Raw genomic sequence first — 27,265 nt, forward strand, 5'->3', positions numbered from 1 at the left:
CTGTAAGAAATAAGGATTACATTAAAAGTATTGTTTTTAATGTGATTTTCCTATCAATGTGTTCAAGCGTGCGCACAAGTAGGCTTAACTGAACTGTACTCTCCTATAAAGTAGAATTTTACCTTCTTTTAATTCAAATTGACATGTCTCTGTTATTAAATACACGTATCCTAAGATAAATGGTACATATTTTAAAATGTCATATATTAAATCTGGGGGGTATTTTATTATATGTACTTCTGTTATTTTGTTATATATTTATTTGCCATGCTGCTTTACTGGGAAAAATTTGCAATATGAATGTTTCTTATGACCGATCCCTAAATATCGCTAGAATTTTAATGTGCATTACTTGACAGTGGCGCTATAATATTAAAATTATTTGGTGAAAATATGGATTCAATAGGGCTAATAATAAAAAAGTTATGACAAAAAAAAAGAAGAAATTTATACGATTTTTTTTCGACTTCGCACAGACAATCTTAAAATTATTGTGTTGGGACACGTGGTCAATTTTACTCCTTGTTTCCATCCCCAGTCACATAAATTTTGATGGACGTTTTTCAAATAATGTTCTACGTGTAGCTTCAACCCTCCTGTAAGCTATATCCCTCCCCTTCCCCCACCAATCAATATTGCAGACTCCTACACGGAGTCTAATGATAAGACCCCAATCAACATTGTTACAGGGGTAAGGGGGATCGATTTTAGTTCATGGTCCTAAACTGTCCCAAGACTAAATTCTATGATTGTAGCTAGCTACATGTAGGTGGCAAGCACGGACCCAAGCTAAAGACTTAAGGTTTTAGTCATTGGTTCCTCCATCAAAAATATATAGGTATGGGGTTGATCAAATTTAAATCAAATCTGTAAATTTGTCATAAGTCACCTCAAAATGGTTGATATATCAAGGGAATATATATGCTCCAGAGGCCCAAATGTTAAAACAATGGGCCAGTCATTTCACAGTTAATAAAGCAGCTACATTAATGTACAGCGCTCTGTGCTGGTACACTGATGGCACTTGAGCATTATGTGTAGTACATGAGCCGCATAGTGCCGACTGTTTCTCAGCAAATAAAGCGACTTCAGAACACAGAGTTGATACACTGATTGCATTTGAGCATTGTATTTTTACATATAAATATATGTGATGCGATCAAGCAAAATCAGTCGGAACTCGAAAATATTAAATTTTCAGTTTTTTATAGGATAGTAAAAAGCATTTACAAAGCTGCAGCATTTTGCAGAAAACCCCTTTGAAATTGAACAGCCAGGTCCAAAGATAATGAGCGATTATAGAGTTCCCAAAACAATAGAAAACAAAAGGAAATGTTCACTTTGTTTGGCTATATCTCAAAATCAATATTTCCGAGTTCCGACTGATTTTGCTTGATCGCATCACATATATATGCCAAATATTATGGGCCCTACTGTCTCAAACACTAAAACAAAGAGCCTGCTGTTTTAGCTACAGCGCTCTGAGCTGGTATAATGATAGCACTTGAGCATTATAATACCTGACGGTATGTACATGATCCCTATAGGCCAATTATTACGGGCCCCAGGGCCCAAAATGCTAAAACAAAGGAAATCTCCCTCTTTTCAATTTTATTGGCCCTTTTTACACTGGAAAAAGCAGGGCAAGTTAAATATCAAGTCGGGCAAGTGGATTTCTATGTGGACTGTAGACTATGCCATAATCTATTTTTGATTAATAAAATATGTTATTAATCATGAACGCATTCAGGTGATCTCAAAATTATACTGTGTATTACATCAAAATACTAGTAAACGGTTATAAAAAAAAGTTTATATGATAGTAAAAGTAAAGTATACGTAGGCTTATATTATTGAATGATATATGATCTTAATGGCATAATTATTATACGGCTTTCTTCAAAATCTGATTTTAGATTCTACCAGTTTATTGATCACGAAAGTCTGAGTAAAAATTCGACTATGTACTTTGGATTTTTGATCAGGGACTTTGTCCCTAACACACCCTGTCAATCACACTTGTTTTTAAATCAAATTTAATCGCAAGCACAAAGCAAGGAAGTACAAGATGCACTAGCTGTACGTCATGCACCTATGTTATTGTTTAAATTTTGCGCCAACACAAAGCGCCGCAAATTCCACAGATGTGTTATTTATTTTATTTTATTTATTTATTTGAACGAATGCTTTAGTATCAGCGGCACATGCCTATATTGGCGGTGCATTCATATAAAAGACAAAAGAAATACATTAAAAACAACAACTCATAGGAAACAATAATATAAAATAATTATGTACAATGATTCAAAAGATACACAAACCACTCACGCACACCCCCACACACCCCAGCCACGCACACACCCCTCTCATCCCTCTCACTCCTACTCGCCCACACCCATATCACACATTATACCCTCACACACATGCACACAAAATCAAACTTATGTCCATTACAATATTCCAATCAAAACTATTTACAATCATATTTACATAATCAAATAAAATAAAATAACGTTATTAAGAACATTTATGCAGATTTCACCAGCATTACTTAGTTGTATTATACTGAGTGATACGTTAAGCATGATAGAGATTTGGATATAGATTTAGATTTAATAGATTTATTAAGACTAGCGGTCACCCGTCTTTCGCGGTCAGGGTCTTTTGCGGTTGGTAAATTTTGTACATTTTGTGTACATGTAAATGTTTTAATTAATGTGATTAATGGTATGAGAGGAGATGATCATTTAGAACTTAGATAATATTTAGTATCTTTTCCATATAAATCAATGGCTTGAAATTGCAATTAGATCATGTCTTGCCCCTGTGGGATGCTGGTCGCTCTGATATTTAAGATTTTTATGCATTTGTTTCTACAGTACTTTTTAGCCCATTTTGGACAAATTTGTTGTACCTTTTAGCTCATTTTTTATCATTTTCATCCAAGTTTGTCCTCGAACTTGAAATGTACCTTCTTCCCCCGCCTCCTGCAAAAGTCCTGGCTACATCACTGAGCAGATGAACACAATTTTATTCACATCCCTCTTGGCCCCCTGTGGCCTGCTGGCTGATCTGATATTTTAGATTTCTATGCATTTGTTGTACTTTTTATTTGTTAGCCCATTTTTGATAAATTTGTCGTACTCTTTAGCCCATTTGTGGCCCATTTGTGCCTTGCCCCCCCCCCCCCCCCCCCCCCCTCTCTCTCTCTCTCTGAAAAAGTCCTGGCTACACCACTGTGCAGTACTCTTTAGCCCATTTATGACAACCCCCCCCATGAAATTTGCCTTGCCCCCCCCCTCGCTCTCTCTGAAAAAGTCCTGGCTACACCACTGTGCAGCTGAAACAATTTTATTCACATTTCCTTACACTCTATTTCATATAAAGTTATGATCATACCTGATCATACATTATGCTGATAACATTAAACATAGCACTACCACAACGCAGAGTAGGCCTATTCATGGTGTGGTTTGGCAACCCTGATTAATTTGTCCTTCAAAAGTTTCACTTTAACTATAGGTTCTCCATAAGAACACAGAATACATGCTAATGTTGATCAATTAGTTGAATAAACAATAGATGTTAATTGAGTTTCTACTGTGTCATGTAATAGTTGCTTCTACTGTGTCATGTAATAGTTGAGACTACAGGCATAATATCCTCACACCGATGACAGGATAGAAGGCCTATAAATTCAGGCTATGTCAACATTAGTGTATTGTGTTGGGGTGAAAAGTTGTAGCATGCAGGTGCGCTGTCACTGCCTTTGAAACTAATTAACATAATTTGACACCCTTAACGTAAACAAAAACAAAATTGGACGTTTTATTGGGGTGCGGACAACTTTACTCTACGCAACGCAAAAATCTGTTTTCCGAAAAAATGTAAAACGTAGAAGTTTTTAGCCTTACAAATTCGAAAAACTCAGTAATTTATTATAGATAGTTGTGTACGATGTACTTAATGGTAATGGCACGTGCCCAGAGGTTTTAAACCATAATGAGATCTGGGTGACCAATCACAAGCCATCCATTTAAAGATGCATTACATCATGGCCAATTTTAGTAGGCCATGCAGAAATTTGACAATCTCATCCATGTTAACCACAATCTAAAGTAAGTAGTCCACTTGGGAACCTAACAGAGGGAGTACGGTGACTGAAAAGATCAGATGTGAAAATCTATCAATTATGCACAAATTAATACAATGTTTTATGCTTAAATATTTGACAAACATGCTCCTGGAACATGTCTCTAAGTCAAAAATGTACGTATCAAGCAATTTATAATTTGGTAGATAAATTGAAAATATTTATAAGTCAAACATGTTCCTGTGCCATATGTGCAGGACGGTGGACCATTGTCAAACATGCTCCTGGAGCATTCTAAGTCAAACATGTTCCTGGAGCATGTACTTAAATTGAAAATATTTATAAGTCAAACATACTCCTGTACATGTGCCATACGGTGCAGGATCATGGTCCAGGACCCTATGGTCTTGGACCATATTATCGGGCCAAGATCGCACAAAAGCTGTCAGTACTTGCAAGGTGAAATTGACTACAACTCTGGTTGTAATTAAGCCAATGCATATGCAGAAACAAACATGTACATGTGAAGCTACTACAATCTTTTCTTTTAATAGAAAATGGCTTTGATAGAACTGATGAAGAAATACTACTTGATAGTCCCCAAGAATTGTACAGATCCAAAGGTAGGTTCTCCAGCTTTATTAAGTACTAGTGTTTTAAAAAATGGAATCAGGTGGATATATATATATAGCAGGTGTTGGAATATACGAGGGTCATTCAAAAAGTTCTACCTCCATCGTCACATCTCTATAATCTTACATGCCAGGATATTAAAATTACACATGATTATGCTCTTAAATCTTGGCTACAAATTACAAGTTATTTGACCAAAAGAAGCTGAATGTTTACAAGCACCATATTGTAGCTTTGGATAATCTCCATAAAATGTTTTGAAGATGCGGTTGTCCAACTGCTTACTCAGGATAAATATTTTGTTCCTATTTGAGCTCCCTAACATACCTTGGGACTTCAAAGCAAAATAAAACATGTTTTATATGAGAAGAAAGCATCGAAGGGTTCAAAAGACACAAATGTTAGTGAAATTTGCCAGATTTCGACTAGACCACGTTTACGGGTTATTCGTAATTACGTCCTTATTTTAAGAAATTGGTGCATCATGATATGGAAATAAGATGATCAGTTTGTTAACAAGCTTTTTATATACTTGCAAAATACAAAAACTGTGCATAAGACTTATTTGATTTGAATTTATGAACCAATTAATATGTGACCGTACAGCTCGAATGAGCCGTAAATTCCCTAAATTGTATTCTGAGTTACAGTGTAAAATGTGTATGCCGGTCGTATTCATCAGCATCTCTATAGCTGGCGCGGCATCTATCTCATTTTTATAGTCAAACACCAATCAATAATCCTATTATTGAAGAGGATAATAAGCTTCTACCTTAGATGGCAATAGAATTTTTAATAGCTCTGGTCTTTATTTGCTTTGGCTAAATCCTGTTCAAGTGGTATTGTATTTTGTATAGGTATGTATAACCAACAATTAACAATGAGAGAACTTTCTTGAACCTCGTTGACTTGGGGATGATTTGAAATGACCGCCAATTATGACTGTTTGATATTTATTGCCAGCAATGTGGAAAAAGAGACACACGTAGAAACGAAAAAAACTACTATTTTGTTGAAGGAGCAAAGTTCAACAAACCATAATCCCGCTACTGAATATCGTTTGAAGTCAAATAATATACCATTTTAAAGCTTATGATGTATATTTTCTAAACACAAAATAAAACAATTCATTCATTCATATTCATTCATTCATTCATATTTTATTTTCATCAATCATCAACATCAATATACAAGTGATACTAATAGCTCAACAAAGTAACAAAATTAAATGTAAACAAGAGTCATTGGTATAAATAAATATCAATACATTAGGCAGTAACAATTAAATCAATATAATTAAATTAAAGTTTAACACAGTGCAACAAGTTAAACTCAATTTACCCTAGCTAAGAAATGGGCGAATCCATGTTATTGTTTACTGGGTCAGAGGTCAATCATTGTCATGCAGATAAATTTGTATTGTTTGGCTCAACCGGGAACCAATGGATTTTTCGCGGGTTTCAAGGCGTGATTAGTTGGTGATTTATTCACTGTTGGTTTTGTATTGGACACGACAACAACAAAAATCTTTGGCTACCGATTCTTAGAAATCAACAGCAACTGTATAAGACATAAACAACTGACTGATTGATGATAAAAAATCAAGCTTTGGGAAGCTTAAAATGTGCACGTTTACTGCATCAATAACAAGGACACGCGCTGATTTTTCTACCTTGTTTCTGCTTACTGCACAACAATATAATCAGGATTCAGGTTCCGAATTTAATGCCGCGCTATGTATAATTGGTGGCGAGTTCGGCGCTGGCATGCAGTGCTAAAACTTGGATGTAAAAAATATTGATACATGTAGTAATATCAACATTTTGTGCACGTTTTGTGAGCTAGCCAAGTCAGTATTCTATACAATCGTCGTGGAAAATTCCCGGAAAATTACGGTAGACTTAATCCCACTGAACAGCACAACATGCACGCAAAGCAGTCATCTTCAAGACTTCATGAAATTTGTGGTTGAGTAATTTCTGATTAGACGGAGAAATATCCGGGTGAGAATAAATTTATTTAATTTATGTATAATGCGGAGTCGAAATTGTATTTAAATGCATCTAAATAATATTTAATGGTGTTTTCTTGCATTACCGAAAAGTGCTCCAAAACTTTGCAATTCCTGTGGATTAAGGATTTACGATTTAATATTAATGTTTGTTTACCAAGTGTGGTTCTATGAATAATTCATGAGGTGTAATTGTTATGTAGGGGCAGGGTTTTACAATGCACATGTAGCCATTATCCAAATAAGGCAAGGCGTAATAAAAGACACGCTCATTATGACGTCAGGGTCCTTGAGAATTTGACATGGGCGAATCAATCGATATCCCGATTGGCAAACAATGACTTTCCATTGCAAATCAATGGCGTAATTTTTGAGCCATAGTTTGAGCCATAGTTTTTACCCGGCGAATTTGGCCAAATATTACCATAGTGACAGCAATTGTCGAATCAGTTTGGCAGCTCGAATTCGGGATGGCAAAATTTAAGCAAATTAAACTATCGCTTTTGATTAAGGCCGGTTCATTTAAGTAGGTTTTTTTTTTCAGCATCGGATATGTTTTTAGGGTAAAGTTGACAGTCGATTTTAATTTGGTGCCGAATTCAGTTCAAGCAGGCCAAGAAATATTGTCAGTTTTCTTGAAATTAATGTGGTTTTCATTCAAGGGATCCCTTTTATAGTTAAAACTCAAAAAATGTTGGGATCATTTGGCTTACGAATTTACGTATTAAAAGCTGGAAAATCATAAGTAGAAAATTTACAGATGGTCAATTTTATGTTCCTACTTGTAAATAACAAAAGCAATAAAAATAGAATAACAAAAGGGAAGATGTAAGACGATGATAATGTCGGTCAACGATTACGTGTTTGGGTTGGGAAATCCCTAATAATGATAATAGTTTTAAGTAGCAAAATATACGGTGGGCAGATGATAATATTTAACGCCACTTGTAGCAAAATAGTTCACAAAGGCAATTTATTTTAGCCATAAAAAATCGGGAAAAATCCTGGTGCAATTTCCGTCTCCCTCGTTCAATCAAAATGGGGTAAAGACAGCCCGTCACCCCCTGGCGAATTTAAGCGACATGCGTTTGTGGTAAAATTTTAGACAATTTCTAGGTGTGATTTCACCTTTTTATGTTAATGCAAGCATATTTTAGGTGATAAATGTTAGTATAACATTAGCAGGCCAGGTTTTTGTGGCTTATTGAAAGGAAGGGTATCATGAGTATATTTACCCTTGGATATTTACCTTCATAATGGACGATTATGTCTAAGCTTACTCTGCATAAAACGTATATAATTTACATGACAGAGTCGGTAATGCATTAGTTTTGTTTGTTTGGTTGAATTTGGTTTGATTGTGGCATAATGCCTTACTTAAAAGGTAACCTAGTTTCATCCATAAAGTGGTCATATAGTGTAGGTCTAATTTTAGTCACGGGTTGTAGACAAAATGTATCGAAAAACAAGGATAGCCTCGATATGTCCCTAGACGAGAATTGTTATTGAATACTTGGATTTTGGATTTGGATTGGAAATTTGATTGGACTGGAATTGTAATGTTCTTTTCCTTGGATTTGGATTGAAGTTGGATTTAAAAATTGGTTTTTGGATTTGGATTGGAAATTTGATTGGACTGGAATTGTAATGTTCTTTTCTTTGGCTTTGGATTGAAGTTGGATTTAAAATTGGATGTGGATTGAAAATTGGAAAAATAAATAAATAAATAAATAACATTGCAACGCTCTTTTCTTTGCATTGAATTTGGATTGAATTTTGGATTGGAAATTTGATTGGACTGGAATTGTAATATTCTTTTCTTTGGATTTGGATTGAATTTGGATTTAAAATTGGATTAAAAATAAATAAATAAATAAATAATTGCAATGCTCTTTTCTTTGGATTGAATTTGGATTTGGATTGAAAATTGGATGTGGATTGAAAATGGAGAAGAAAAAAATAAATAAATAAATAAATAAATAATTGCAATGCTCTTTTCTTTGGATTGGATTTGGATTGAAAGTTGGATTTGGATTGAAAAAAAAAATAATAATAATAATAATAATGAAAGACCAGGGTTTATCATGTGTGTTACGGTCTGTGTGAGGGATTTTGATCATAGTTGCATACCTTTTTTAACCTTGCATCCCTCGTTAGGCTTTGATCACAGGCTCAACGGGAATGTGGACGAGCTCTTCGAGTCTTTATAGAACTTGATGGTATTAGTAATGTGAAGTTCAGAAGTTCAACGGTAGATTTAGATCATAAAACTTGGTGAAGAAGGATCTTGGATAGTTTAATAATCTTGTGGTAAATCTCAGGTCAAATATTTGGATGGTGATTTAAGGAGGAGTAGTTATGAGTGCCGCAAATACATTGGTCATCGCCCTGTTGGCTACAAGGGGTCAATTTAAAGTAAAGTAAAATAAATTGGTTGGTCATGAAACCAATATAAAGATATCTAATTAGGAAAAATCGTTAAGCAGGGTCAAAGAACTAATTAATGTAGAGAAGGATTTCATGAAAAACGGGGATCAAAAATTCTTGAGGTCAAGTAAGTAAAAGCCGGATTGTGTGAAAATTGGGAAAATGTGTTCCCTCATCCCTTGCATTTGTGATACAATGACAAGGATATATTGTGTCAAAGCATTTTTATTGTGGATTAAGGGTAATTAAGGCAAAGATTGCTTCAGTTTCTGGAATTAGTAATTAGTAAATGTCATATTTTGAAAGGGTTAAATTTGTATGAGAGTAGATCGCACAAATAATTTGTCATGCTTATCCACATAACACGACGGTTCATAAAAATGGTCAGGGAAAGAAATTAATACAAATTAAATATTCATCTGTCTCCTGATAACTTGTGTTGGATCACAAACAAAATCGAGGAGGTTTATTCAAGTTACACAGGGTAATTAGTATAGATGTGCTGGCAGGTTGGTTCCCATTTCTTTCTTTTTTCTTTCTTTTATTTATATTGCAGGCGATATCAATGACACTTTGATGCTGGTGGTAAGAAACAAGCCTGACCTGTATGTACATGTACACCTGGACACCCATATAATTGCTAGTGACTACTAGACTTTGTGTGAGGCGACAGTAGACTTTGACATGCACAGCGAAGCATATTGAAAATTTTGTGTCATCTGCGTAAACTGAACTTACGCACGAGCAATACAAGGGAGAGCATGCATCTTTTACACAAATTGTACTGTCAGAAGTCTATTGAACCAAATAAGTTCAAGTTCGAGTCCAGCTAACGTAAAAAGTTAACACTTTAAGGCTTCTCTTGGTCTATATAATAGCATCGTTTGATCAACCGCAGTTGAACTTTGTATGGGAAATATTAATTTGATCATTCCTTCGATGTCGAGTAGTGGAAATTTGAAAGATGGGTTGTGCATGATTTAGCCATGACCGGCGCTTTGGTAAGGCAACTCAGGAACAAAGGGTCGATGAACGCCGAGAGTGCTGAAATAGAATAAAATAAAGCAAGACATCAGGCAGAATGCTGTTAGCCACATTGGTCCCATATTTCCGACGCTTAAAATGGAATTAAACAACCCAATCACTGGGTTCCGTATAAAAGCGGTTGTGCGTAAGTGTACTGGCTAGGGTGTCTTACTCGGATTACAAGGTCTATTTCACTACACAACAGAATAACCCGATTTCTGCCTGAGATAGACGAAAAGATTTTTCAATTGGTAACTAAAAGTACGAAAGAAATCATGATGTTGATAATCAAAAAGCTCAAATCAACTTCTTCATACATTTGAAGAAAGAAGAATTAACTTAAAAGAGGCGTAAATTCATCCAACTTCGCATTGGTAGTGGACAACATATACAAAAACAATTTATACAATTTTGCAGAGTTGGACGAAAAAAGGGTCAACATGGGAAGTTCCATTGGACAAATGAATCTCATGGGACTTGGAATATCACTAATATCTGGGTTTCTAAAAATTGAATTGCATGGTAACGTAAAATCTTACAAGAAACAATTTATACAGTTGTGAGCCCTCTGATATTATATTGATGTGCTTTATGCTATGTAATAGTATGACTATAGGGGGGTTATATATCTCAACAACACATATATTCTGTTGTACATTTGAAATTAATAACATTGAGTCAATCGTGCTGGTTTTTGTTTGATTAAGTCTGTGTTAAAGGGAAGTAGGAATCAACTCCAGGTTGGCATGGGGTAGCTAGACTCTGGGGCCAAGTACTATGCCCTCATTTTTTCTAGTTTTTTGTGAGGTTTGCTTGAGCCGGCTAGTTATCGCGTTGATTTCTTTCAATATCCTATTGTGAACATACAATATAGAGGTCAATGTATCTCGCAGCATATAGAGCCAGCACAATTAGTAGTGTTATTGTGGAGAATTATATGGATTACAGTCAATATCCAGCAAAGAAATTTTAGTGCTGTTTTATGCTAATGAACAATTAGTGGCACAGAGCCAAACGGTGATTTATATTTCAATGTGCCAACAATAAAATCCTTCATTGAGGCACCAGTTAGTTATCAGTAGCATTATCAAACATAGGCAGATATATCTGGTTCATCCATCACCATGTGGTTTCTGGTATTCAAGCAGACGCTCTCAAATGCGCTTAGTCAAATTTAAACATGTGCCTCATTCCATTGTGTATCCTCCAGGAGTGTTAGAGGAGGTTTAGGTAATGGTATCCGTGCGGCAAAGTGAACAAACAAGTTTAAGGGGGAGTTAACCAAGTTCCTTATAAAATAAGTCCCTTGTGTGGGGTTTTGAATTATCTTTTCTGTATTTATTTATTATGATATATGTACATGTCATAGAATGCTAACATTAATACTTTATCCTTTGTAACTTCAGGTCGATCACCTGTTGAGAGTCTCGAGAATTGTTCCACTCGGGAGCGTCTGACCTGTATGCACCAGTACCGTAATTTATTGTTGAGTTTCCAGCCATTATATATTGGATTTAATGATCCAAGGGTTCGGGGTCAAACGCTCAGAATTTGAGCTTCGGGTGGCGGCTACCGAATGCAAGTTTGGATCACGTGTTGGTTTATCCAAAACGAGATTTCTCTGCGCCTTTGGTCGTTGTATCGCTAGAGTCTTGGGTTGGGTATTGTTCGCTCGATTAGAGAATCTCCTATTATATATTGAGAGTCTCTAAAACGAGATTTCTCTGCGCCTTTGGTCGTTGTATCGCTAGAGTCTTGGGTTGGGTATTGTTCGCTCGATTAGAGAATCTCCTATTATATATTTTGCTATAGTACGGCTGAGAGTGTAGGTACTTGGTGCGGGTCCTAAACAAAAGTCAATAAATGGTTGTCGTGTCTGATTGCCAACATGCATGCAATTTTTGCGTCCGAGTGTTTTTCAATTTCTCTGTCTTAGGGTAATAAAGTTTAACACAGTGCAACAAGTTAAACTCAATTTACCCTAGCTAAGAAATGGGCTAATCCATGTTATTGTTTACTGGGTCAGAGGTCAATCATTGTCATGCAGATAAATTTGTATTGTTTGGCTCTAACCGGGAACCAATGGATTTTTCGCGGGTTTCGAGCGTGATTAGTTGGTGATTTATTCACTGTTGGTTTTGTATTGGACACGATAACAACAAAAAATCTTCCCACCCACCGCTCCCTGTGTGGACATGTGAGAAGGAAGTAAAATATAATTATGTGTGACAGTAATGAGATAATGACCTGTATAAATACAGATATATTTTATCTACTACATGGTAGTGTGTTAAATAGCTAATTAAAGCATTTAAGTGTCTGTAAGTTTAAAAAGAAAAATCAAGAATTATGGTCCCTGTAGATAAGGAGGGAGGAATAAAGAGTTGACGCCAATCATTAAAATTACATGTGACTTGCAATTAATTTCCCTTTCTCAGTTCTTCAAAGATACAATGTACACTGTTTAATTAGATCATGTGTTCAATATGTTGCTACATAAATGTTTATATAATTATTCTGTATCAACCTTTTTAGGATGATAGTTCAAGAGGGAAAGTAAGTCGTCAAAACTATATAATTCTTAATATGTACAGGAATTGACAATCGTATTGTTACATGCAGGCACAGGTGTCATCAAAAACAGTAAAGTAGTCTTTTATAAGGTCAAAGACTTCACACAGTAAGCAAAAGAAAATAATGCTGGGTTTTGAATTATCTTTTCTGTATTTATTTATTATGATATATGTACATGTCATAGAATGCTAACATTAATACTTTATCCTTTGTAACTTCAGGTCGATCACCTGTTGAGAGTCTCGAGAATTGTTCCACTCGGGAGCGTCTGACCTGTATGCACCAGTACCGTAATTTATTGTTGAGTTTCCAGCCATTATATATTGGATTTAATGATCCAAGGGTTCGGGGTCAAACGCTCAGAATTTGAGCTTGGGTGGCGGCTACCCGAATGCATGTTTGGATCACGTGTTGGTTTATCCAAAACGAGATTTCTCTGCGCCTTTGGTCGTTGTATCGCTAGAGTCTTGGGTTGGGTATTGTTCGCTCGATTAGAGAATCTCCTATTATATATTGAGAGTCTCCAAAACGAGATTTCTCTGCGCCTTTGGTCGTTGTATCGCTAGAGTCTTGGGTTGGGTATTGTTCGCTCGATTAGAGAATCTCCTATTATATATTTTGCTATAGTACGGCTGAGAGTGTAGGTACTTGGTGCGGGTCCTAAACAAAAGTCAATAAATGGTTGTCGTGTCTGATTGCCAACATGCATGCAATTTTTGCGTCCGAGTGTTTTTCAATTTCTCTGTCTTAGGGTAATAGAATAGCATTATTATGTATGATTGACCAAAATACACTTTAAATGCATAATGATATTACGAACGTGCTTGTAGTAGTTTATCACGGAAATACCACACTGCAATGGCAATTGATTTTGAAGTACTTCTACGATGATAAGCGCCTAACAACGGATAAGCTGGCTCTCTACAAACACGCTCAGTGAATAATACATACTATCAAAATATAACATAGTAATACATGATAATAAATATAAAATTTTTAATGTTTTTAATATAATATTATAAGAACATAATGATAATATAATATAATAACATAATGATAAAATAGTATAATAATAATATTTCTAAATCTTTTATAGTGATGGCAGAGTACATTTAAATGTTTGTTGATACAATGGATGCATAATATAATGCATAGTAATGCATGATAAGAATCATAAGTATGATACATTAGATTGTACAAAATACATAAATGACCATTGATACAATGGATAATAATGTTAATGAGTCAATCTCTGCATACTTTACAGTGAGAGGGGCTATACATGATGACAGAGATTATATTTTAGAATTAGGTTGTTGAGCAAAATGAAAATGGGAGGGGAAAAGATGATTGACGAGGACTCTGCTAAACGCGGGGCGTGGGGTGCAGAGACCTCGTTGACAGACAAACACACACATTATCCGATAAGAAGAAGAAGAAGAGAGAGAGAGAGAGAGAGAAAGAGAAGAAAATAGGAAAGAGGGAGAGGAATGAAAGAGATAGAGGAGAATAGTGAGGGTCATAGCTACTACTTAAATCAAGAGCAAGATGGAACAAGTGTCGAAGGCTTCTGGTGATTTTGACGAAACAGTAATAGGGCCGTAATGTGAAGAAGCTCGGTGGGTACTATTGTAAGAAGGCAGACAATGGATGACAATTAAAGCACACAAAGGAACCAGAGTAAGGAAAAGGGGTAACAATGAAGCAAAATTAACAATCCAGTACAAGTACCGTAAGGCTTCGAGTATAGGCAGCGGCTACGCCGATTCATACTCAAGGACCATAGATTTTTTCAACCTGCTTTTAAAAGCAACATGGGACACAGAGTGTCTGATGTTGAGTGGAATAGTGTTCCAGAGAAGGGGTCCTTTGGTTTTAGAAGTATTGCCAGCTAAAATAGTGTTAGTATGGATGATGAATGGCTCATTGGCATGTCTCGTGTTATAAGAATGAGCAGATACATCTACGTTAAAGAAATTGTCATGTAGAAGATCTGGAGGGAGAAGACCATTATGAAACTGATACATAAAAGAGCCAAATTGAAGTTTGTATATATCATAGAGTTTTCGAGTGCGAAGGGAGGAAAATAGAGGGTCAGTATGAGCAAGCCATAGGGAGTAGGTGCAAGTTCTAATAACTCTCTTTTGAAGAAGAAATAGCGAATGTAAGTTGGTGTTGTTGGGGTCAGCCCACACAAGAGCACCAATCAGAAGACAGGTATGGAAGAACAAGAGAGTTATAGAGGGTGAAAAGTGAAGATGAGGGGATGAATTGCGGACCTTGCATGAATGATACCGTTGTATTTGGAAACTATTTTTGAAATGTGTTGGGTGTGGGAGTTCCATGATAAGTTGTGATCTATAAGCAGGCCTAAGAATTTAGTTGTATTTACTTTTTCAATTGGTGTGCTATCTATTTTTATATCATGAAATATCAGGTTTATTACTATGTTTATTTTTAAATACAATATAATTCGTTTTCTTTATATTTAGTGACAATTTATTTAGTTTGAACCAGTTAGATATTATCTTTAGTTCCTTATTTATAGTTAATTCGAGTAATTTTGGGTCATGGTGTGCAAAAAGGATGTTGGTGTCATCAGCAAACAATATGAAATGTGGAATAGATGTGGTGCAGGGAAGGTCATTAATGTAGAGGAGGAAAAGAAGAGGGTCCAAAATTGATCCCTGGGGAACACCGCAGGTAACATCAGAAGAATGAGAGCAAACACCATTAACCATGACTTTTTGGCTTCTTCCAGAGAGATAGTTTTGGATCCAATCATTAGCAAGGCCCCGGATACCATAATGATAAAGTTTATCAAGAAGGATAGTGTGGTTTATGGTATCGAAGGCCTTGCTGAGATCCAAAAAGATTCCAATTGTGTGCAGTTTCTGATCAAGATTGTCAGTAATCCTGCAGTAGAGATCATTTACTGCCATGTTGGTGGACCTTCCTGGTCTAAAACCAAACTGATGTTTGGTTATAGTATGTTGTTGTGGGTGATAAAATCTTGGATCCTGATGTATACAATTCTTTCCAGAAGTTTGGAAATAGTTGGAAGAATGGAGATGGGCCTATAGTTGGTAAAGTCATGTTTATCACCAGACTTGAAGATAGGGGTAATAACGTTAGCTTTTTTAAGTGTTGATGGTATGATGCCAGTGAAGAGTGATATATTAAAGATATGTGCAAGTATGGTGCTGATGGAAGGAATGATTTGTTTTAGAAGATTATTGCTGACGCAGTCATCACCACTACTGTGACTGTTTTTAAGTTTAGAAGTTAATTTAATGATCTCATTGGAACATGTAGGAGATAGAAATAGACTATGAGGGATATTGTTTGAAGAGAACGAATGCTTAAACTCAGGAGATGGATCGGGAATCTTATTAGCCAGTGATATACCTATGTTAGCAAAGAATGAATTAAATTGATCAGCAATTTGTTTATTATCGGTTAATTTAGTGCCATCTTTATCTACGAAAACTTCAGGAAGTTTAGATTTTTTATTACGGCCTAATAAGTTATTTAGCGTTTGCCACATTGTTTTAGTATCATTTTTATTATTTTCAATTTTAGTTGTAATATAATTTCTTTTACTAATTCTAAGAAGTTGGTTTAAATAGTTCCTATAATTAGTGTATTTTTATTTTCCGAGTTCGGTTTTGAAGTGTAAGTTTTGTAAAGTTTATCCTTGGTTTTAATAGATTTAATAAGTGCTTTAGTTACCCAAGGTTTTTTAGGGGTATTGCGTTTAGAAATTATTTTATTTTTTAGCGGACAATGAATATTAAGAAGGTCATTGAATTTATGAATGAAGATATTATACGCATCATCTGGGTTAGTAGAACTTTCAACAACCTGCCAATCAACTAGAGAAAGCGCGTTTTTTAAACCATTGATGTTGTTCGTGTGGAATTGACGCTGTTGGTGAGTTAATGTAGTTTTGATTGGCTTGTTGTTGTCAGTTTGTTTAGTGATGAATACAGGGAAGTGATCGGATAAATCCGTGACAACAATACCAGAGTTGATGATACTAGTGATGTCGTTAGTAAATATGTTGTCGATTAGTGTTGCAGAGGTGTGACCGTTTTGTTGGTCTTAATGCGGTGGGTCGAGTGATGGTAGGGATGTAATCATGTGAGTAAAATAAATTAAGAAATTCAGAAACCTTGGAATTGTGCTCGTGGACAAGAAGATCAATATTGAAGTCACCCATAATAAAACAAGTCTTATTCTCTCTAGAAACAAGAGCGAGCGTATTTGTTAGAGAAGATGAAATCAGCAAATATGACATACTCTGGCTTATAAACAACGCCAATGATGATCTTTTGGGAGTTATGGGTTGTTTCAATGAACAGAGAGTCACAATCGTCGGCGGTGATGGCTAGATCAGGTCTGATAGAATAATTGATACTTGACTTTACAAATAATGACACTCCACCGCCGCGACGATTTTCTCTAACACAATTTTCAACGGAGAAATCACCAAAATCACAAAGCAAAGAATTGTCATCCGAAGTAAACCAGGTTTCTGAGAACCCATAGATGTCAAAATGGTTGTTTAAAACAGAAAGATAGTCAATGACATCATTTGAGTGTTTAGCAAGGCTACTGGAATTTAAGTGGAAGAGAGATAAATTACAGTCATTTATGCCAGGCTGGTGATTCGAGATAGTACTTGAATCATAGTAGGTACAGCGAGCTTCATTAGCATTTGTGACATCAGCATCATCAGACAAACCATCAGACGGGTGTAGTGAGCTATTATAAAGGAAAAAGGATGGAAAATAAGATCAGAGACTAGTTCAGAGTTAAAAGAAGTAGGATCGGACATGTAAACATACAAGACAAATATCAGGTAGAAACAAATATAAACTTACTTAAATAACACAAGTATAACTTTGTATAACAAGCCGGGATAACAAGGCTATACAAAGTTAAGTAATATTACAATTGAGCACATCAATGTGTATCAAATACACGATGGAATAGCGATTGCTCAAAGATCTTACGATAGCTGACTCGTAAGCCACATAATCAATACAATATGTTACATAACTGAGGTAACATAACATAATGACGAGAATTAGTGTGAATAACAGATTAGATGTCCAGGACAGTATGAGATGCATAAAATGCAAGATGGTAATTACAATACAAGCATCTATATAGATGTGAGAGGGGAACAGGGATGAGAAAATATTTCCACATTGCCACAAACATCCTGTGTTTGAGAAATATGCCTTTATTAGAAAATCAAATTAAGAAACAACAGGAATTCAAGGGGAGCAGGAAATATAAAGTACACAAATTCATCATAAACTAAGCTGACCACATTGAAATGTAGCTAAATGTGAGCTCGGTGACATGCTCAAGGGGTGACACTAAATTCACGGTTGTTCTATTAGCAATAAAACCTATGAAAAATTCCGCTGGTTTACTAGCTAGAAAGTGAGGCCAGTTATCGATCCGTTATGAATAATTCATGTTCGACCCCTTGGATCATGTTAATTGATATTGGCAAATAACAACGTTGTTAGTTTTGCGAACTTTGCCTGTTCAATGAGAGTATAGCGCGCCCTCAATACATCTGGGCACAAACCAGGCTAAAACGATCCAGTTTAATGAAATGGCGGACGGATATTCCCATCAGGCACCAGTGATATGTTTTTTCAAAGAAAGTCTACTAATTTGATATGAAATGACATTTTGCAATAGCAAAGTCAAAATTAGGACTTGAGGTCAATAATATGAAGGAAATACGTGACAGAGGCAAGGTGTGAAACACAAGTAGTATTTGAAGTTAAAATAACCTTTGATACCCGACCTGACCTTCCATAGCTTTCTATCATGGCGCCTTATTCGTCTTTATGTATTTCTATATGCTCTCAAGTAAAATAAAATACCAATATGCACTAAGCAGACAGAATGTTACTTGGCTCCCAGCATGAATTATTGATTTATACGGAGGTAAAGAAATACACAGTTGCCTGCAAGCCGTGCACCATACTCCAAATACTTCGGTAAATCTGAATAATGGTCACATGTAGACATATCATGTGTTCGGGAAATCACGTGGCAACATTTTAAGATTTCAGACTTGTTTACTAGTTAAATTGTCATTTGTACTGTTGATTATTTATCTTTGTTAATTAATATATCTTTTAAATGCTGATAAATCGTGGTTGGCTGCCCATATTATATGTTAAATTCAATGTTTTATGAATATAATTCTACCACGCAGAGGGGTCACACAGCATAATTTCACACTACACGATTTAGCTAGATTTGGAGCTCAGCACTTCAAATTCACGTCAATTTCAAAGTTTATACACTTAATATATTTAATATAATACTTATTTTTTTGTTATAACAAACTGGAACACGAAATGTACTAGCTTATTATCTATACAGAAAGGGGATTTATACACATTCACTCAGCAATTTGACATGCCTGGCGCATCAAGACATTCTCTGTCTGGATAACATGACTGTCGCCCTCAATACGTCTGGGCGCAAATTTAAATAACAATACGCTATTTACATATAAATGCGGCTTCATGCTAATTTCTAGTGCCGCTTCCAGGCCTATTCCGTGATATGCTGCAAGTCCAACTATGTGTGATGATGCATCCAATGAGAGGCCAAAAATAATAATATGAGCAACAAAACAAGGAGATCAAAGGCCTATAGACCAAAGGCCTATGAAAAGGCAGTGTGTTATTCTTGTGAAGCATTATCACACTATATAGTTGACACTTATTTGCAATTCCAATATATATTATTTAGATGGCAATGATTATATTCAGAGCAGCACGCAATGTAAAAAATATCAAACCAAAGATTGAGAATTGAACAGATATATCATTATAAATTAAATTAACATGAAAGTTGTTAATAGCACAATGTAGGCAAAAGAAACCCAAGCATCAGATAATCACGATTATACAAAAAAAATATAGTGAGACAAGAATCATTATTGACGCTAAACGCATGATTGATAAAATAGATATTGTTTGAGATCAACTGAGTGTGTGATGAAGCAAGTCGAGCAACAAACCGAAAAATAATAGACTATATACGCCGTAGAAGTGACGTAGTTAATCAGATTAACTACCATAGCAATAGATGAATACAATTTTGACTATACCGCCCTGCACTACAACGTTCATGCGGTACCGATGCATTGAACCATAGATGTCAAAGAAAGGCTAATCACTCGCACCTGTTAGATAAGTATCTTTGACAAGAGCGGTATTGTATTCAATCTATGTTTGCTGACATACACAGGTGATTAGTGCAATCTGCTTATAGTGCAGGGCGGTCTATTCAAAAATTGTATTTATCTATTGCTATGGTAGTTAATCCGATTATGACGTCACTTCTACGGCGTATAGCTATGGAGTCTATATTACATTATATAAATAAGAGATACCGAGAAAACGAATTTATACGAAGCACGCATAAGGTATCATTAAACATATTAAACAGTAGGCAACTAAATAATGATGTAGGTACAACCAAGAATGGCAATATAAAATGTATATTATTGTATCAATATTATCATGAAAAGTACATATAGTATTCACGACCCATTTTTATTATAATACACCAGATTTGTTTGATGATGCCTCCCAGAAAAGCCTATTCTGAAAAAGTAAGCAATAGTCCATGAAGGCTAAGACAAAACACACGTGGCAACAAATGCAGAGGGCCTTTCTGGTGGATCATCATCACATAAACAATCAATGACAGTATTATTTGAGATGGCAAGAATGTAAGAACATTATACAATCATGAAAAACTCAACTCTATGAGATGGTGTCTCATTGTTAAAATGCCAGTTGGAAATGATGCCCGTTTTAGAAAGAAATGCAATGAGAGGAACGAGCACAAAAAGGGGGAAGAATGCAAAAGCAAGCAAGCACTGGGCAGTTTTGTGAAACTAGCAAAAGATAAGATACCAAGAATAAGAATTTATACAAGAGGCATAGGCCTACATAAGATAATAACAGGTATGGGAAAATAAATAGATGTATATTTTATAACATCATAATCATGAAAATTACATTTAATATACATGTTTTGACCGGGGAGGAATTTACGGCTCATTCGCCGTAACAGGTCACATATGACTTGAACCAGCAAGTGCTCACCCGATCGAAATCAACAACCTATGGAAAAGGGTCAATATGAAGGCTATTCTGAACATGTATCGGTTTTGTTGTGCAAAATACACCACACCCAGTAAAACTGTATTATTTGCCAGCATTAGATATTGGATAATTATTTGAACAGAAGCCGGGAACAGAAATAAAGCTATTTAATCATTTTCAGAAATAAATCTGTAATGATTTCAACATAGATGTGGGCAATCTTTTTAATCAAAATTAGCCTTTCTTTTCAGACAGTTTCCAACATACCAAATCACATTTTAATCAAATAACTTTTATTTTGCCGTAGCCAAGAGCATAATCATGAGTAATTTCAACTTCCTGGCACGAAAGACAACAGAGATGTGACGATGGAGGTAGAACTTTTTGAATGACCCTCGTACATTCCCAAAATATGGAACATAGTATTAGTTAATATTAAAGAAGCAGAATAGAACTACTTACTATCTCAGCTCAGTTAATAATCTTAGTCAGTGGGAGTGGTTTAGCTGGTAAATGTTAAATTTCATTCAGGTTTCTCAGAGAATAAACGATAGGAATTTTTGTTTTTACTATCCTCTACCGTGTGATAAACGACAGGCAGGTCCAATGTTGTGAGTAGTGGATGCCAGCTGTCCACTACGATTTTGTTAAATATTATTTAAATACCTGTAAACTATTTTTGTAAGCAAAACTAAGTTACCATCATAAAAACTTCCCTTATTATAAAATGAACGAAATTTGATTACAACTTCACGTATGTTGCGCGTACTGCTGGCGTGTGTGTGTACTCCACACGAGTCTACGCATACAACGCGATACATACGTGCACCTCTAAAAGCGTGTTACGCGTTATTAACACTCATGATGACGTGCGGTCATCTACGGCCTGATAGACGGCACCCGAAATCATGCGATTGTCCAATCAGATTATGCGTTTACAAACTAGACCACTCCAACTAAGAATGTTGCCTAGACAACTGTGGCCACAATGTCAATGAACATGCTCGTTCAAGGGCGTAAACCACCAAATAACTTCTCCATTGAAAAGCATGTAAAAATCAACTTTTTTAAGCGGTGTTTTCTACCAGGCGTGACAATATTTTTCACTTTTAACGTCATCCCTGTATTAATTAAGGACTGAAATTTCATTTAAGCTTCAATTTTGGGGAACATTGCGAAGCCGCTATTTCAACGCCAAAACTAGCATTAAAACTTGTTCCGTTAGCAGTAATTCGGACAGGGCCTACTTTTCTTGTGAAATCGATTTGTATAATTTCATATCTATTTTAGTCATTAATAGGTTAGCATCGTTCATTTAAATCAGAACATGCCAACCTCACGAAGAACATGGTCCCTAAGGACACCACATTGTCTCCAGTAGCCATATACTTTTAACCGGAACTCATCACAACTGTGCACCTTTCGCGCAGTGATTTAGTGTAATACGCCCTTCAGCGGTTTTTGGAGTGAGCCAACCTTAGAAGATTTATAGCTGTTGGATGACGCTTACATGGGCAGGGGAAGGCCAGATTGTACTGATGATCATGATAACTTAAAAGTGGCTATGAAGTAGACTCTGAGGCCCATGCACCTGTGTGTATGTAGTGCATTGTAGACATGTCAAAGAGTGTTATACTAGCACATGATCGCAGTACACACACTAAATTTTGTAATGCCTGAACGAATGTGTATGGAGGCCTATTTTGGGCAAAAATACCCTTAAAAATGGGTAAGGGGTTGGCAGTTCGAGCAGCACACCCAGTCGGAAAAAGTATTCCCCGGGTAATTGAACAATTGTTGGCTCTTCATGAATTGTAAATTTAATAGCAAAGTAATATCATTTTCTCCTTTTCATATAGAATACCTGTTATTATGTTCCTGCAAGACTTCCGATCAAAGCTTTGAAAAAATGTGATCTCACTGAGGCTCCTGTTGGACATACAGTGTTCTTCATTGATTTCTTTGACTTTCTGACAGGTGAGTGTTTTTATATAATAGCAACTTTAAATTACCATTTTCAAATGACCCAGGGGTTGGAAAAAAGGAGGGTGAAAAATGCTTTTTCATAGTATTATAAATCATATCAGCTCCAGCTACTGTTGTATTATTGTCTTGCATATAATATTTTCACCAGAGGGTAATACTTCTAGAGCATTTGATAAATTACGTAGGGTATTGAAAGTGTCTTATTGCACTCGGCACATTACATGAATTAAATAGTCGGAGTCATTGTAGTTATAGAACAACATGTGTCTCCTGGATGAACATGACTATAAGTTGATCTCAATTAAGTTGTACAAACTTTACAAAGATCATTTTTATTTACAGATGGCATCTTTTATCAACTTCTTGCTTGTGCTGTAAGTTGGTCACAAAAACAGGAAGATATTGCAGGAGAAGTGGACCTACAAGAGGGAATTTTCCCAGCAGGCAGCTCACATACATTTCAGTTACAGATGTGTAAAAATAAGATCAAGGTAGGAGAACTACCCTCTGACTAATAAAAATGCAGTATATGTATTTAGGTCAAAGGTCACAGGACATAGAGGTCATTTTCCAAAATTATTCAAAATGTTCCTTTGTCTTTCCAAAGTTTAAGGCACCTTTAATATGTTCATGTAACTTAGTAACTTAAATACAAGTCTCCATGAGTAGTGAGGCATTATGTAAGTTATGTTGTAGGTCAAAGTCACAGGTCATTCAAGGTCACTGATCCTTGGGAGCAGATTTCACAGGGGTCATTTGGTGTCATTGTTGTAGATTCTTCATGAATTTTATTTGGTCAGACACATTGTAAGAAATATATCATATAACAGCCAAAATAGAGAACACCGAAGCAAGTGAAGCTTGTGATCTATCTGGGGATCACCTTGTTGGACGATAAATGCTAGAGAAATATTTATTGATTTTGCCTGCGACTCCAAGCATAAACTAGCAAGTAACTTTTTTATGCATTTTCCTGTATACCAAATATCAATTTCTTCCTTAGAAATACAGTACTTGCTTTAGAAAAAGATGACAACAACAGATGTGTTTCCCCATTGCATTTAATGATGTGTGGGGTTATTATAGGAAATTATTGATAATTTGGAGTAAAATGTTACCAATCACTTTCCATTCATGGCAGGTCACCTTAATACCATACGATGATGATGATGATGATAATGGCAGTGAGTGCTGTCCATGTACACCTAGTGCAAGTGGAGACATATCACAAAAGGTAAAAACAACAAGGAATTTAAATGATTGGGTTTATAGTACAAAAATGTCCATACAGATGTGATACAAGTTAATATGGACCACCTGGCATATCAATGACTCCTTCTTGAGGCCATTTTTTTAATTCCAATTCATGGTATATCTTAGTTACCATTGGTATGTCTGTCAGACCCAGAGGCACCTTCCTACCCATGTTAAACTTAAGGCAAAAAAGATACAATTTACAAATAGTGCTGTATGTGAAACAATAAATTGGTAAACATGATCCACCTAGGGGCTGTGTAATAATTATGAGCCCTCCCTAGGGGTAAGATTTTCAAATGGTGTGCCAAAAATTGCCCCCTCTCGGTCTGCCAAAAAATCTTTGCTCCCCAATTTTACCCTCCCCCAGGGCTCATAATTATTGCACAGCCCTTTATTATCAATTCTATTTACCCCCCACGACCCATTATTCAAAATCGCACACTGTGATTTGTTGAAACACGTCACGTGACAGACCATTAATTAGCAATAAAGTGGCAAGGGCAACGAACTTTATCACTTACGCTTTGACTACGCGTAGGCGCTCCACATTGAGGTAAACAACTTGAAATTTGTTTTCTTTAAATCGCACTATTTTGTGGTAATAGAATCGAAATAAAGGGTGCAGCATTATCCTTTACACGCAAATAATGTGTCCTCGGCAGTAAAAGCGTTTAAATAATGGGTTCGGCTGCGCCTCACCCCACTGCCTCGGACACATTATTTGCGTGTAAAGGATAATGCTGCACCCTTTATTTCTTAAATATAATAAGTAGGTCAGTATGTGATGGAATTTACAAATAGTGCTGTATAATGTGAAACAACAAAAACATTACAAAATGATCAAAATAAAATAGCCAAATTTCATCATAAGGTCGAAAGTGTCATATATGCTCTTGTGATTTTTATCTATAGGTCAGAGACTTTTTGGATAATTCTGTACTGGATATTCAGAAAACATGGCTACCTGGATTGAGGTATAGATTTTGTGTGGCTTGTACCTGTGGCAAAGGCATTCAACACTATGTTGATTTAGACATGTGTCTTTCACTATCATTGGACTACTTCTGGTGCACCCAAGGAAAAGGGAAAAAGAAAAGAATATGGAAAGAACCCATCAGACGGAAATTTAGAAAACAAGGTAAACATGCTCTTATTTTTTCTTCAGATTAATTTAAGTTTGAATATATCCTACTACAAATATTTGTTAACATCCCCAGCCAAGACAGAATGATTGTTACAAAGGTTAGCAGAGTCAGGGGTTGCAGCTACATTTAGGGAAATGAGACAGGTTTGGACTGATTTTTATTGATTTTGTATTTTTAAAAAAATTTGAAATAATTTCTTGGCTAATATTAATAACTACACATTTTATTTATTTTCAACCTGTTATTTCATTTTGCTTCTTGCAGACAAACTATTATAAGAAAGATCCTTTGTGCAAGAAAATATTATTTGCAAAAATTACAGAGGTTTACATGGTTCCAATGTATCTGAACATTCCAAAGGGCAGAATGCTTACTTTCTTGAGAAAGGAGGATGATATTAAGAAACTCGCTAGCTCTTAAAACTACAAGAGCACTAGTGCTAATCATGTGGCACACCTATGGGCCCTAACCCATAGATGTGTCTTTTGCCCATTTTGACCCCAGATGTTCATAGGGGCCCCAGAGTCCCGAATGTTAAAACAAAAGGCTGGCCGTTTCTCAGTTAAAATAAGCAGCAACAGTGCTTTGGGTTCTTGTACTGATAGAACTTGAGCATTATTCCTTCACGTGTGTACATGAGCCCCATAGGTCAGTCAAATATTACGGGCCAAATTTTGGACAATAGATGTGTTATTATAATGAGCAATATTGATATAATTGTGTGTGATGAGATACTTTGAAGACTTGCAGCAAGTGTGATATACATTGGTACCATGTCCTACAATCAAGTGCAAATTTGCTGGGACACTTTCATAGTTCAATGACCCTCCCGCACCCCTTATTCAATGTTGTATACCAAACGCCTCATTTTTTAAATGGCCTTTATTTTGCTCCAACATTGTTTGGAGGGGAGGGAGGATTCAAATAGGTTGGAAACTATACAAATAAAATATCACATGGTGAACTTCATATGACCGGTTTTATTGAACAGAGTCATGCGAAATATGAACAAGTGTCCCAGGGAAATTTGCACTTGATTGTATTGAAGAAGACAAAAATAATCTATTACTTTCAGTAAAATTACCATAACTCAGAAAGCGCGTTGCTGTTCGATTGACATGATTTTTTCACTAATTTAAAACAAATAACATTGCGCATTTTTGGTTACTTTAATTGTCATTTTTGTCAAACTAAATATTTTTAGGTATCAAAACGCTGTAATATATGCATTATTTAAGGCATATTTGACACATGATTGCTATTATAAGCGCATTATCTCAAAATTCACTTTTAAAACAATTTAAAACTAATCAAAATTAAATCATATTGGAAATATAGAGTACAATCGGTTAAAAATACCTACTGAAATAACAAAAAAATTCATAAAACAAAACAATTGTTTCCCTTTAGTTCATTGGTAAAAGTAAATGTAAATTGGCAACATAAAAAAAAAAAAAAGGAAAGAAAAAAAGAAAGAAAGAAAGAAAGAAAGAAAGACAAAAAGAATAAAAAAGAAAGAAAGACAAAAGAATAAAAAAGAAAGAAAGACAAATTGCATTACATGGATTCGAACTCGAGATCACGTGGGCGAGAAGCAAGGCCAGTAACTCTATGCCACCGGGAGACTGATGACAATTGCACTCGATTTCAGCGTATTTAATCCTATCATTGCAATGCTACTGTATTGTGTTATTGAGCTTCGATCCAATGAATTCATTCATTAAAACTCATGTTTTGGTCGTATTCAGCATTTATCTAACGTATATTTTGAATATACACGGTCACATTATACATACCTTCCTAACTTTGATATGTTTATTGGTAATTATTCCTTCATTTAAGCCAAATGAGCACGGTCTACCATAATGTTAAATAAATATATATTACTTTTAAGTTATATTATTCTGGTAGACCGTTATTAAGGCCATTAATTCTTGTTATCCTTGTTATA

General features: G+C 35.6%; 1 protein-coding gene across 1 annotated transcript in view; it reads left to right on the forward strand.

The window, feature by feature from the left end:
- LOC140163913 (uncharacterized) overlaps nucleotides 1–27,265 on the forward strand; it is a 68,307-nt gene that overhangs the window by 8,952 nt on the left and 32,090 nt on the right. Inside the window, exons 4-8 of the mRNA XM_072187218.1 lie at nucleotides 4,648–4,716; nucleotides 22,786–22,903; nucleotides 23,255–23,403; nucleotides 24,054–24,146; nucleotides 25,082–25,307. Of these exons, the coding sequence (XP_072043319.1) occupies nucleotides 4,648–4,716; nucleotides 22,786–22,903; nucleotides 23,255–23,403; nucleotides 24,054–24,146; nucleotides 25,082–25,307 (655 nt within the window). The remainder of the gene's footprint in view (nucleotides 1–4,647; nucleotides 4,717–22,785; nucleotides 22,904–23,254; nucleotides 23,404–24,053; nucleotides 24,147–25,081; nucleotides 25,308–27,265) is intronic.

This window comes from Amphiura filiformis, chromosome 11 (genome assembly GCF_039555335.1).
Source record: "Amphiura filiformis chromosome 11, Afil_fr2py, whole genome shotgun sequence".
NCBI classification, from domain to species: Eukaryota; Metazoa; Echinodermata; class Ophiuroidea; order Amphilepidida; family Amphiuridae; genus Amphiura; species Amphiura filiformis.